General features: G+C 39.5%; 1 protein-coding gene across 1 annotated transcript in view; it reads left to right on the forward strand.

Annotated features, from left to right (window-relative positions):
* Positions 1-15,224, forward strand: part of Nox3 (NADPH oxidase 3) — a 51,329-nt gene that overhangs the window by 18,061 nt on the left and 18,044 nt on the right. Inside the window, exons 8-10 of the mRNA XM_020185055.2 lie at positions 2,231-2,323; positions 4,033-4,286; positions 8,623-8,785. Coding sequence (XP_020040644.2) covers positions 2,231-2,323; positions 4,033-4,286; positions 8,623-8,785 — 510 coding nt within the window. The remainder of the gene's footprint in view (positions 1-2,230; positions 2,324-4,032; positions 4,287-8,622; positions 8,786-15,224) is intronic.

The following is a 15,224-nucleotide window of genomic DNA, read 5'->3' on the forward strand; positions in this document are numbered from 1 at the left end:
CCTTCATTCTTGCCTATCCTAATCACCATGCCAAGGATAGTTTCCTAATACTCATCTTTGGTTATACCTCATCTTCATTCACAAAGTCCCAGGGGCTGCAAGAGTATTTCAGTGTAAGTAAAGTGAGCTAGATCCTTCTGAAGCTACTTATATGCTAGAACAGAGAATAAGCCAAGGATGAGTAACTTACATTTCTCCTCCTGACTAAACATAGGAAGAAAATCAATCCATTCCCCTTCATTAACATGGAAAAAACAGAGCCCATGGCCAATTTGACATCTTCAAAATGAAGTATGTGATGTTCAAAATGTGTATTCTGAAATAGGTATAGAAGATTATTTGTAAAAATACATAATGACTACGTGAGTGTTTCTGCAGATACCTCTCCAAGCCAGTGTAGAAAGAATTGCATTCTTGCCATCATTTCTGTAATTATTCAAACCATTTTAAGAAATGATTCATTAAAGCATAAAGAAGCTAAGGACTCATTTTCTTGGTCCAGCCTCATCCTTCTGCCACTTCCTGTCTTTTGCCTCACTCTGAGCATCTTCCCTGCCTCACTCCAACACAAGTGGACAAAAGGTTTGATTCTCTCTGCTATTCTGAACACGTTGCTGAACACCACTGAGGCAAAAAAGAATAAGTGGGTCAAACTGCTTTGTGTTGCCTATATAAATCCTAGCCTTTGTCGGGAAAACAAGAGGCCCCGAGGAAAGAAGCAAAGAGGGATGGTGTAGGTGAGAAAGAAGGGTTACCGTGCAAACTGAGCCAGAGATAAACAAACAATAAGAAAGAAAAGGCAAGAAAGATAACTCAAAAGAAGTGAAAGTAATGCTAAAATGCTAAAAGTCAACCGAAGAGATGGAGCAGGACAACTGATCAGGAAATAATGAGTTATGAGTTTATTGGTGGGGGTTAGAGAACATTCAAGTTGAAGTGGATGAGTTCTCTCCCTGCTCCCAAGATCCTATTAGAGAAGTACGGTTATGGTGGACTTAGAATACAAAGAGGAAATTTAGTGACAGTCTCAAGAGTTTGAGGTCCATCCCTGGCTATCTGAGAGCTAATTCTGCCTTTCTAGGCAACTCCAACTCATTCCCAGAAGGGCAGATTTTTTCTATAACAGTGAAGCTAGATTTCCAAGAACGCTTAATATCCTAAATTCGATGGGCTCATAAGCCTTTAATAGTTTATAAAGCAAGCCTCAGGAGCAACTCTAGTGTTGGGAAGAACAAAGCAGGTTACTTTTTCAGTGTATAATAAAAGCCTGGGGTCCTGAGAGAACTGAGACTGGGTGGTCAGGCACATCAGAGTTCACATCTCAACTGGACACCTTATTACCTTGATGACCCTGGAAAAGTAATTTAGCCTATTGGCCCTTAATTTCCTCTTTTATAAAATAAACAGGATATCATAAGACTCATGGAATTGCTTGAGGTCAGACCTATATCTTCAAATATTTTAAGTTCCCATTCTTTCCTCTTCACTTGAGACAGACCCCTTGTGTTGTACACAACACCTGGTTCAAGAATAGCCTGCTGCAAAATTGATCAGCTCTAATGAAGGTCATATGCATGCAAGGTTAACATAGCAACTCACTTTTTGAAAATGAAAGTTTTTACTGTCAAAATTCTCCAGACAATTGCTGTTTTTATTCTGATTCTGTAACTAAGATTCAAGGTGTTTAAGAAACCAGCTTTATATTTCATTGGTTTTGTGGGTATGTGGGAGGGGCTGTTTATTCAGACTATTTATTCAGACAGATCCCCCTAGTTATGATGCATTGTTGGCCCAAAAAATACTATTTGAAATTTTTTTAATTTAATTTTTCATGTCCTATGTTGGCTGAATAATGTTGCTTTATAAGCCTTTGACTTTGGCTGAGTGCAGGAGCATTTATGACCCTATCATATGTAACATAAACATCAATCTGCTTTCTTATTTCTTTGCAAATTCAATTATTTCTAATTACATAAAGGCATCATTGATCAAGTAAGCATAAAAACCAATATAGGAGAGTTTAATCTCTTAAATAAGCTTGTATACTTCAAGGAATAATTGAATGCTATAGTCTTTAATACAAGGAGACATCTCTGTTGTTGATAACTGGGCCAAAGTTAACGGAAAATGTCTAACCCCCATCATGTTATATATTGATTTGATTCAAATTGAAAATATTTGGATTCTGTTTTCATTTTCTTCTCTTCTCTCTCTCTGCTGCTCTCTACAGGCTTGGAAATGGGTTTTGGGCCCTGTGGTCTTGTATGCATGTGAAAGAATAATTAGGTTCTGGAGATTTCGACAAGAAGTTGTCATTACCAAGGTATGCGTGTAGCTTTATGTCTGAATAAAAGCCTGAGTGTAGATGAAAATTTTTTATTAGCCCAAGTTTTTAATTTGCCATTTTTATTGCAGAACTGTCTGTAATTTAGAGGCTCATCTTCTGTTCTAATAATTGCTTGTATCCTGAGCATCTTTTAGTGTGACTAATTTTTCTGAAGACAGGGACCAGGGCTGCAGACTGGTACACAGAATTCTGATAAAGGTCTGTGGTACAGCGCTGGAATTACCTGTATTTCTGTTCATTTCAGCTTCTGTGGGGGAAAAGAAAGAGGGAGTGAGAGTGTTTTACACTGGCATAGTAACTTCTGCACCTCATAAAGTCACAGACTTTCACAAACCTAGCAATAATATACAACACACACTCACCTGGACTATGAATAGAGGCCAGGGAGGCAGTCACAAGGCTCTGAGGAAGAGGAGGCACTGGAGGCTAAAGAGAAGGCTCCGAGGGCTCAAGATGGAGAGGAAGGAAATATAGGGTACTCTACCATTTCCCAGTCTTGCTATCCATCCTCACAGCTCTGATTTTTACCTCATGCTGGAGAAAGGCAGGGATAGACAAAGAATGTATATCCAGGAGATTTCAAAGTACCAAATACTCTAGTACTCAACCCCTTGAATTTTAAATGTCTAAGAAAAAAACCCTCTGCTGACCAAACCTATACCATTTTGCTAATAGAATTTTAACAGAATCCTCTTCACAGTCTTTATGAAAAAAAATACAGAAATTTATATTTCTGCTTTAATGTGTTAAAATGTTTCTGTGTTTAAGTTAAGCACCAAAGCATGACAGGCTGCATCAAAAGCCAGACAGGAAAACTTGTGGAAACGTAGAGCTGTTGCTAGGGAGACCGTTATCAGCACTGTCAGAACAAATTCCAGAAGGGAGAGGGAAAACCTAGAACTAAAAATTAAACTGCTCTTCTGAATGGGAAACTACTGTCCCATTATATACTAGATTTTGTTCTCTATGCTTCTTGCCACAAAAGAAGACATAAAAGCCCAGAGAGATTTTTCACAAAAAAGATGAAAATGTACAGAAGAAAATTAGTTCTTTCTTTGGACAAGCAACTAGCTATAAAGGCCTTCTAAAAGCTGTGGAGCCCTTGCACATTGCTTCCCTACATCTAAACCTTAGAGCCTGGACAGTACACTGGATGAGACTCAACAAAAACAGAAACAGAACAAATAAACAAAACATTTCAGAATGAGTTGGAAGACTGATTTTTACTCAGCATGAAGAAATACCAGGGTTAATTCACAAGGGATTGAGAAAAGATGCAGATAATTGCCAAAGATAATTTTTTTAAATGTGAGGATAATGCAATGACTATTTGAATAACTCTAAGTATAATTTAGTGACAAACATGCGTGACAGTTTATATGCTCTTGGAACTAGCTAACTGCACTAGGCAACTTGACCATGTGAGGCATAGAGTCACATTCCAGGCACTACACTGCACATGGGTGCACTTACTAAAGCCAAAATAGGATGAACTGCATTCTTGTTCAAGTTGCAAACCCACACACTAAAATGGTGGCAGTCACCGACAGCTGATAGCCAAAGGTCTAGGGAAATTATACCTCAGGAAAGTTGATTTAAAATTTTGAAAACTTTTAATGGAGTGAAGACTATGTTATTATTTCACCTGAGTAAAAATACAAACAATTGTATTGCTTTTAATTTAGGTAGTAAGCCATCCATCTGCAGTCCTAGAACTTCACATGAAGAAGCGTGACTTTAAGATGGCACCAGGACAATATATCTTCATCCAATGCCCATCCATCTCTCCGCTGGAATGGCACCCCTTTACCCTCACCTCTGCCCCCCAAGAGGACTTCTTCAGTGTGCACATCCGGGCAGCAGGTGACTGGACAGAAGCTTTATTGAAGGCCTTTGGGGCTGAGGGACAGGCTCCCAAGGTTCCCTCCAGCCTGCCAAGGTTAGAGCCCAGGTCTCCTGCATTTCTAAGTCACAATACTGCAAACAGTGAAGTGTTTTGATGCATCAACATGATACCAAACTTGACAATATCTTTATGCTAGGTTGTAAGTTTGAGTCCATTTTTTAAAAAAATTAAGAATCTACATTAAAAAATATAACTTAAGAGGTATCCAGGAGGAGCAAGTACATTTCTGTAAAAAAACAAATGTTCAACAAAAGTAGGCAATGATCCAAGAAGAAGGAGCAGTTTGCTTTCCTGGTTCCAAAAGAAGCTCCTGCCTAATTATATGCAGCCTGCCGTGAGTCAGACAACTCTGTGAGTGCTTTTCTATCCCAGACTGAGGTTTTTAGATTGTATTTGTAAAGGCTGGTCTTCAGAAGAAGGATGCTCTATTCTTGTCATATTGGACCCACACTGCTCTGTATAGCCACATCTTAACTTATTTCTTTACCTCTGCAGCCCTGTTTCAAAATCAGTTCACAGTCTAAGGTACTGAATAGACTCAACATATTAACTAGGGGTTTTCATTCAGCCCACCATACACCCTATTCAAAAAATCCCAAGCACATGACCAAAGTTCCAGCATAAATTACCATTTCTTGGGTCATATAAGTAAACAATGGCAGAGGGTCAATTCCTACTCTATTGAAGGACCACCCAAAAGCAGATGAAGCTCATGTTTAGGCCCCAGAAAAAAGTAACAGACAGGTAGACAGACAGACAGACAAACAGACACACACACACACACACACACACACACATATACACACAGAGTGAGAATTTGAAATTTCAAAAGAACCATCAAGAGGGTTCCACCTTTACCTCCCTTGCAGAGCAACAGCTACTGCCATGGGAGCTTTAGTGGAAAGTGTCACACACACACTTAAGTGTTAAGTGACATTATCATTCTTCTCCAGGGCCTAGAATAGTGTCTGATACATGGTGGGTATAGGGCATAGATAAAAATAATAGACAAAAAACCTGAATGCAATGTGGGTCCTTTAGTTCATTTAATTTGGCCACTATGTATTGGTGACAAACTAAGTACCATTACAAATATGAGGCACTGAATCTGATCAGTTTGTTGTCGCTCTTTCACCTGCCCCCAGGAAACAAATTGTGTGTCGCATTAGGCTTGGCTGTGTCCAGTGGGTAGCAAGAGCCATGTGCCTTCATTTCAAACAGGGACATTAAAGAATGATATGATATCAAGCTAGCTGTAAGCATCCTCTGCTCAAGCCAGACTCCCAAAGCAGACAACCATTCACATTACCTGACTACTCAACTAAGACCTTCTCCTTGTTTTTTTTTTTTTGATAGAAAGTAAGCAAGATAACAAAATTCTGAAGATTGGGGAATAAAAGTATGTTTAGTCACACACATGACACACACACACACACACAACACATACTGTGTCTTACTGCTTCCTTGGTCCCTTTGTCTGTCAGGTGGCCATAAGCACTATGGAGAAAACTAAAAGTGGGCCCTGAGCTAGGATTTGCTTATATCTTCAACATATGAAGAATCAGAGTTTCATTAGACTTCCTTGAATGATTTTAGAATTCATCATTATTTTAATTTTGGATTAAATTAGCCACACTGGGGAAAGCACTATATATATTCAGTGATTTAGACCCAGGAAGGATTTAATTCGGTCTCCAGAATCTTTAGACAAGGTGGAGAGTGAGGAGACAGAAAGAGAATCAAGCCTACACAAAGAGCAAGGAAACTTCCTCTCTGGGCACTAGAGCTCTTTTGAGAGGCTATACCTCTTGAAGTAACATGAAGGAATTTCTCAGAATTGGTACTAAAGTTTCCAGCAGTTTAACCTGCTCAACCCAGAGCCAGGGTTCCAGTGTCCCATGGCCTGAGTTTAAAGTCCAATTTCACATGTGATCTTGGAGAATAGATGGAACACCTTGCTTCTAATTCCTCATCCACACAATGTAGACTGAAATAATAATACTTAAGGCTTGGTTTAGAATTAACCATGATATTCCATATAAAGGCTTTAGCACAATGCATATGACAGAGTAAATGCTCAAAGATATTACTACAATTATTTGCAAAGTGAGAAAGATCACCCACCACAGAATTACAAAGGAAGTGATGGTTAGATGAGCAAATGGTCCTAGTTCCAAGACAGGAGATGGGAGGTTAATGTAGTGAACTGGGTGTGCTGCTGACTATAGGCAGCAAGAAGCCAACAGGACCCCAATTCGAGAAGGAGGAATCACTTCTTAATCTGCATTATTAGAAACTCAGGATCTGGGAGGGGAAGGTGAATAAATTTGACAATATGAATTTATGCAAAGAAAGACAATTCAGATTGTAAGAGGTCTTTAGAAATGGGGAGATTAGGGCCTCCCAAAAAAAACAAGATGCCATGATAGATAGGATCAACTATGGAAAGGCTTGAGATAGGATTAAGACTTAGGATATATTTCTCAGGAAAGTGAAAGGCGAGAGCTGTCAGAAGACAAATTTCAGTAACACATGAGGAAAAAATCATTTCAAACTTCCCCGAAGGGAATCAAAGCCCTGTACCTTCATATCAGAATATACCAGCTCTCAGAGAAGTGCAAAGAACAATTCTCAATTCTAAGTAAGTTGTGGAAACTTATATATTTCTGTGGGTTTCATGACACAATTCTTCTTTGGATTTAATTGATATCTTTTTTAAATTGGTGTCAAATAAATCTCAAAGATAACTAATTATAAAAATAATCAACAGTAAGACATTTTAATCCACTGGCAGCCTTTGTTTCTCACTCTGTCATTTTCCTTTATCTAATTATTTATGAAATAATCTACAGCGGTCTAAGATACTAACACTTTCTGGTAAATGACCTTTTATTTTTATTCTTCAATTTCCATATATCAATATGTAATAAAGGCTTATTAATTAAGATTACCTAGAGGAGAGTTCATTTGAATTATTAGGAAGTCTGGAACACAGAATATTTTAAAGTAAATCCAGTTGAACTTTCATGAACACATAGTAAAACCCAAAAGGGCCAACCTCAGGTGCCTTCCACAGGCACTCCTTTGGGAAAGGCTATGAATAACTTAGAAACCTTTTAATTAGCATATCTTTGTTCATATGTAAATGTGTACTTTTGGAAGAGTTGGAGCTATTTAAGACATTCTGCTGAGTGAAATGCTTTAAACCTTCCCTTTACAATAGATTCTACAAATTGTCTTTGAATAACTCCATGCTCGGTAGCAAATAAGGTGCTGATATACAGTGGTGAGCAAAGACAGGTCTGGCTTCCACTTCCATAAACCTGGTAGTCTAGAGGTCAAGGCAGACACAAATTAAATCATGCACAAACACACGCACACACACACACACACACAAATAGTAGAATCATAGCTGTGGTGAGGTGTATGGTATTATAAATCACAGGAGGGGATTTAACCTAGTCTAAGGGGTCCAGGAGAACTTCTCCAGGTAAATAATGATGTATAGGACCTAATAACAAGGTAACTATTAACCAAGTAAGGGGAGAGGGGAGAAATTGAGCCAGAGAATTCCAAGTGAATAAGTTATGGCATGCAAATGTCTTGTGGCAGAAGGTGATACTGTGTATTTAAGAAATAGAAGAAAAACCCAGGTGCTTAGAGATGGAAAAGACTCCAGGGGCCAGTCCATGTAGATCACCTTATTTATCTAAGAAGCATGCTTTATCTCTATAAAGAAAAATTTACTAAGCAAAGACAAAACATCTTTGCTGCACTTGACCGAATGATCACAGATTTTGAGTTAGTTTAATCTAAAATAGTGAATTTTAGAAGTTCTACATAACTGCCAAATTTTTTCAAAATCATATTTATTTCAAACAAATGGTTCCCATCAGACTAAAATTACATGAACATACTAAAGTATGTGACGAAACAAATGAAAACAGGGAAAATTTGGTTAGCAGAAGGAAAGACAAGCCTTGTAAATCACCTCAAACGTCCTCCTATTGCCCTGGGATGGGAGCTGGGGGAGGGGAAAGGGGAAGGCTTTATGATGCTTACAGCAGAAACAACCCTTTGGAACTGGCAGCATCAGGCCATGTGGAAGAGCTATGAGCTACAGCAGGAGATGATGGGATTTGTTCTTCCATACCCTGGCCAGGAAAACCTGCTTTTTCTCACCATGAAGTAGGCTCCAAAATGCTTGTTGCTTAACCCAAACTCTCCAAATAGGGCATTTTTAATTACATGGTCAACCTCACTGCACATTTGCTGATACACCTTATTAAAAAAACACTGACTTCGACTGGTTTTGTGTTCAAGAGCAAGGTGTTCTGAAGGTCAAACCAGCTACACTGTGTGATTGCAGGCTGGCTGTGGATGGGCCATTTGGAGCTGCTTTGACAGACGTGTTCCACTATCCTGTGAGTGTGTGCGTGGCAGCAGGAATTGGAGTTACCCCCTTTGCCTCTCTCCTGAAATCTATATGGTACAGATGTTGTGAACCACAGAGCCAGCCGGTGCTGAGCAAGGTAGGAAAAAATCATTAGTCCACCCTTCCATGGAGTGAAAGGTTCGATGTCCTTATATCTATCATCTGCTGATTCTTGGGGAGGATTTTAATTAACTATAGGGATAAACTCAAGGATCCTTAACTATACTTATGTTCTTAAAAATCTCCATTCAGTATTACATTTATGAGAAGGGTTATGTCTAATCTTGTTAAAGATGACAAGACATAAATTTTATTGCTTCATTGCCATTACAGGACATGTAATTGCTCATCTCAATAAAATGTGGACAGCCTGCAAATGGCTCTGTGACTGGGCTGCCGTTAGTCATATTAACGGGCAGCCTTCCCCTTAGCTTGCAAACGTACAATTTCCACATCTTCCTCGCTTGCCCACTCTTGGGATTCATTTGTCTGCTTATAATGGTAGTGCCGTCCAGCTCCAAATCTCCCTTTTGTCATTTCTTTTATCTTCTCTGACTAGATGTCTTCAAGATTTCTTTCTTCCTTTGTCCCATCTAGAAACATTACCCCATTCTTTGACCCTGTGGAGGTGGAAGGAACTTTCTTTCTACTCCCTGAAGGTTTGGTCATTTGAGTCTATCAAACAAACAGACAACAGACAGATTAACAGGAGAAAGGGCATACATATTTATTGATAACGATCTCATGGGAGTCACACAAAGTATGAGACTCGACGAGGGGCCAAGTGACTGAAACTTAAATATTCTTTTCATGGGGGTGAAAGGAGGAGAGCAGGCAATTTTAAAGGAAAAGTAAATTATTTTTAGTGAAGATGACTGGACTTAAAGAACAGACAAATGCTTGGAACAAAGTTTACCTGGGCTCTGAATATGATGTCAACTATAATTTTTCTTCCAACAGCATAATATTCTGGAGGATTCAGTCTTTAGGTAGATACGGAGTTGCAGAGAAAGTCCCTGCATGCTTTTTGGAAGAGAAAGAAGGGGAGAGCTGGGAGGTGGGGGAGAAGAAGGTTGGGAGACCTTGGCTCTCCTTTAGCTCAAGGTAGTCAGCATGCCAAGATGCCATACTTTGGTGTATCACTTTCTGAACCAGCCATCAGCCACTATACCTGCAGTAGAAGTGGAAGCATGTATCACCAGGCTGTGTCCACAGTATGAACCAGGATGTTGTGTGAGCTTGGGGCTGGCCCTGTCAGTTTCCTCTTCTATCAGAAAATGATGCTGGATTCAATCATCACATCCCAGCATGTGGTCTATGGAACATTAGTCATATAACATGATTTACTGAAGATAATTCTGTGGTCAGATGACCTAAGAAAGGCTCCTACCGCATGCCACTCTCGAACATCCACATTATCTACTTCTGTGTCAAATCAGATCTTCAGAAGAAGGACCTCAGTCAGTCTTTCTTAGCCATGGAACCCTTCTTCACCTGCTACCTGTTAAGGAAAATAGTCCTGTGGAGCAGTAAAGACAAAGCCAGACTCAAAGACCTCTCAAGCCAGGGCTTTCCCTACTAAGAAACAAGAATCAAATTAGTAATTCATGAGGTACCGAGTGACAGGTGCTTGACATAGGCCTTTTTCATTAGATCTGATCATATTTGATTGCTATAAAGCAAGCAGTTCCTCTCTTCTAGAAGGAACGTGAAGTTTAGAGGAATAAGGTGACTTTCCTAAAAACGCAAAGTAATAAAAGGCAGACTCAGGATTCCCAGTTTCATCCAGTTTTTCCCAAGACATGTCCATCGTGTGGACTCAACACCGACACCCTCTGGAAGTCCTAGAGCACTACTGTAGGAAGGCTGTGAAGTGTCTGATTCTGTTCTCACCTGCCGTGTATACATACACCTCTCAGGGCTGGCTTTCCTCTTCCACACAATGGAGACTAGATTCCATATTCAATAGAGAGTTGTAGTACCAAAGAAGACAAATAAATAATGTGGAGATACAGTATTACCGCATCAATGTGTATAAAATGATACAGATGTTAATTATATCTGCCAAAGATACGAATAGCTTACTAGTACTAGTGCCAAAAGCAACCTTCATTTATCAAATATTTAGTTTCTCGCAGGTGGGGAGCTGGCCATTTTACAGGCACTATCTGACAGTACTTGCCATTTTATTCCCGTTTCACAGATGAGAGAACTAAAGCCAATTACAAAGCTAATAAGAATGTTAGAATCACCACATTGGAGTGTCATAATAATTCATTCAGATAAGTAATATCCTCATTTTTCCAGCGAGAAACCTGAAGCAACTTCTAATAAGTTCTAATAAATATTAGAATTAGAATTTTAATCTAGTTCCTTGTGGTACCAAAATCCATCTTTTTTTAACATTTTTCTTAGGATATAGTATTTACACAGGGGGTTTCATTGTGACATTTTCATATATGCTTACAATGTACTTTGGTTAGATTCATCCCCACCATCATTCTTCCTCATTATTCCCCTTCCCCACACTTAAAATGATTTTGGCAGTTTTGAATTTTCTATTTTTGTACACATATATAAAGTACATTAACTATATACACCCTTCTTTACCCTCTCTGTTCACCTTCCTGTTTGGCATTCCTATCCTACATTGCTTAAGTGTATGATCATTGTTCACAGTTGTTTTGCCATGGTTTTCCACCTGTGAATGTACTGTACTTTCACCAGCCTAACCCTCTCTATTGCTCTTACTCTTTCCTCCTACCTGTATTGTTCAACAGCTGTCAGTGTGTTTTGTTGTGTCTTCTTCCTACACAGATGCGATGTATTTCAATATCATTCACTCTTTATCATTCTCTTTTCCTCTCCTCCTAGTCTCCTCTAACAGTCCCACTTTTGCAAACATGCTCTCTATATATATGGGTACATGATCATGCTTGTATTTGTGTATGCATTTATCTTTTGGATCTTTCTTCCACATGTGAGAGAAAGCATGTGACCTTTATCTTTCTGAACAAAGCCTATCTTCTTGCCTCTACATCAGAGTAAGTTTAACAAAGCAAGCAGAACAGCAGTTGTTTTGCATGTTTGGATCTCAGAGCAAAGCTTTGCTATGTTTTGTAAGCTCTTCCCTTCCTTTTGCTGTCTATCAAGTAAAACTCACTAATAAAGGTGTCTCATTGCTTCAGGGTCCCTTACACTCAGGGTCACATTGCACTTGGCATGAGATGGTGTGGAGGGTATATCTTACTTTCGTTTCACTCAACCAAGGTTTACTCAGCACCTACTAGGAGCCAGGCTCTCTCTCACTGACCTAAAAAGTTTATTGCACCAGACTTACAATAGCCTCACCCTCTTTCCATCTCCCTTACCTCTTTGCAGTCTTCCTGCTATATCATACATCTGTTCTTTTTGTATTAAGATTCACAAAATATCTTCTTTCCCCTAGGAAAGCTCCTTGAACATGGCTTCTCTGGACATCTTCATTAGTGTTTATGTAGGAGCAAAGACAGAAGCCCGGGTTACTGATTTCCACTTCAAAGCTCTTTCATGAAAGAAGTAAGGTTTTCACGCTCTTGAAAGTTCAGGCTGAGAATTGCACTTAAGATCCAACACCTAAGAGTCTGCCTGCATGAGAACAAGTTTAGGAAGTTTCTCTCCTCTGCAGCAGCTTTGTGTGAGAGTGTGTGTGAGTGTGTGTGCGTGAGTGTGTGTGTGAGATGTGTGTGAGTGTGTGTGTGGTGTGAGTGTGTGGGTGTGTGTGTGTGTGAGTGTGTGTGGTGTGTGTGTAAGTGTGTGTGTGATGTGTGTGTGTGTGATGTGTGAGTGTGTGTGAGTGTGTGTGTGTGATGTGCGTGTGTGTGATGTGAGTGTGTGTGTGAGTGTGTGAGTGTGTGTGATGTGAGTGTGTGTGTGAGTGTGTGAGTGTGTGTGATGTGCGTGTGTGTGAGTGTGTGTGAGTGTGTGTGTGTGTGTGTGATGTGTGAGTACAGCTGCTTATGTAACTAATATTTGTCAGGGCCGCCTACATGCTTTTGAGATATAAATACTATTCCTTCTACTAAACTGTCAGCATCTATATAATTTTGAAAGTGCAGCAGAGCAAAGCAATGCATATATAGCTACCAACATCTTCACAATTTCGGATCCAGGCTACAGGTTCCAGAATGTTCTCTTTTGTGACAGGAAGAGGAAAACAGCATAGGAGTTCAGAGCTGGAATTTTAAATATAAACGGTTAACTGCAATGAGGTAGAATTTTCTCCTCCAAGTGAAAAATACCAGTTGGCATAAAGGCATATATTTGCATGTACAAGCCTCAAGTTGCAAGTCTACAGTAAAAAATTTGCCTCAAAGTTTTCTCTATCATCACCATTGCAAATAGTGTCTTCTTTACCCTTCTCCTATGCCACATAATTCTAAGAAACTTGTAAGTAAGAGGCAGACACATAACCAATAACGTGCCAGCTGCTCGTTTGGGGTCATAAACAGCACTTTCTATTTGAAGCTGATATTTTAAAATTTCTTTGTTTCTAGCTTTTCTTTTTAAAGATATAGGAAGGGATGAAGAGAGAAAGGGAGAAAAGTGCTTAGGCAAAGACTTCCCAAGAAGGCAAAATAACATAATGGTGGCTTGCTGGGAAGAAAGTGGGAAATGTGAGCCATTAAAGAGATTTTCGCACAGAAGTGAGAGCAAGCTTCACTTAGTTAGAGGCAAACTGAGAACATTGTGGCCCTGTGGGATGGAGGAGTGGGGGGTGAAGGTGGTTGAGGAGTCTCTGATGCAATATGGGGGAGCTGTGTGCTGAGGGGTATAAATGCCCTATAGCAATAAAAGTCCTCCAACTCCTGCCTAAGGGGTATGATTAATTCTACATCACACTCAATTTGTGAAAAGAGCTCTTGAAAAAAATTAGGACAGTTTGCTTGTGCAAACTGTCAAAATGATGAATGAAATAGGTGTTTGTGAATGGGAAGGGGGGGAATATCGCTGACATAAATATATTGGCTTACACATTTTAGCTCTCCCTAATATCACAGCCGGGTAGATGGATCTGAGGGAACTGCCAACTGGAAGATTTGGTTCATTTTCTTAACTGCATATGTAATCTTCAGACTACAATAAAATAAATTGTAGAAAAACTGAGATAATCTAATTTCTTCATAAATTGTCTCTCTTCATCAGTTCAATAATAGATAACCATGATAATGGGTATTTATAGTGTGTCCCATGCAAAATGGCCTTTGGGTTTTTAACCTAATATAAAAAACAGATAATTCAAATGAAAAGACAGCATGGGCCAGTGGGAACAAGAGAAAGAGGCCAAGGAAGAAAAAAACCCATACTCTACTTAAAGATATTAATAAAACAAAGAAGGGCTTGCTCTCTTTTCTAATGAGTGAAAAATGCATTTAATTTAATCTGTTTAGTTTGAGAAATTATTTACTTTCAACTTTCCCTCACATTGGAGCTCTGGCTATCCTGGAATTGATCGTTTCTCCTAGCTACCGAGTGTTGAAATCAATCGAGCTGGGTGGTGTGAAACCACATTTGCCTGTTTTAAAGACATGTAGGGTGCCTCAAAAGACCTCAGCACCCCATTAGGCCTTACCATTGCTCTGTTGGAAGGCTATCGGTGTTAATACCCTCAGGACCTTGGTTTATTAAACACATGTGACTATAGTCTCTTGTAAAAGATTCAAATAAAATGCGCTCGTAGTCAAAATTTCCCTTAATTCCCTTCTCTCCCAAAACTAACTTCTGCCCCATTTGGTCCCCCAGGAAACCCCTCACTAAGCAGGTGATAAATCTCATTCCATACCTTTCCAGTACCTTTACATACATAGACCTATGCATGTGTGCAGGGGGGTTGTTTTTACACAGGTGTGTGAGCAAGCTGTGGAGAGAGAGAAAGCTGTGCAACTTATTTGGGTTTTGGCTCCATTTTAACATGGCTTGGAACACTGGCAGTGCCAATGCCTAATGATCTATTTCATTTTATTTGGTGCCTTTGAGTATTACATAGAATAGCTAGCCCACAATCTTTTTAGCCATTCTGCTACATGTGAGTGCTTTAGTTGTCTAACAAGGGTTACTAACTATAATTAGAACGAATAGAGACACACAAATCATCAATCCTGGGCCACAGGCTAAAGCTAAAGTCATGAAACAGTTGCCATTCAAGAAAGAACACTTTAAGAATTTTTTTTCAGTACTGGGACTTGAACTCAGGGCCTTCCTCTTGAGCCACTCCACCAGCCCTATTTATGTGAAGGTTTTTTTTTTAACTCATATTTGCATACAATGTTGGGGTCATTTCTCCCCCCTTCCCCCCCACCCCCTCACTATGAAAGGTTTTTTGAGATAGGGTCTTGCAAACCATTTTCCTGAGCTGGCTTCCAACCACAATCCTCCTGATCTTTGCCTCCTGAGTGACTAGGATTACAGGCGTGAGCCACTGGCACCCAGCTTAAGAAAAATTCTTAGGGTCAAAAAAATATACAATGACCAGTCTCAGTCTTACAACAGTTTGCCAC

The sequence above is a fragment of the Castor canadensis genome, chromosome 1 (assembly GCF_047511655.1).
Source record: "Castor canadensis chromosome 1, mCasCan1.hap1v2, whole genome shotgun sequence".
Lineage (NCBI taxonomy): Eukaryota > Metazoa > Chordata > Mammalia > Rodentia > Castoridae > Castor > Castor canadensis.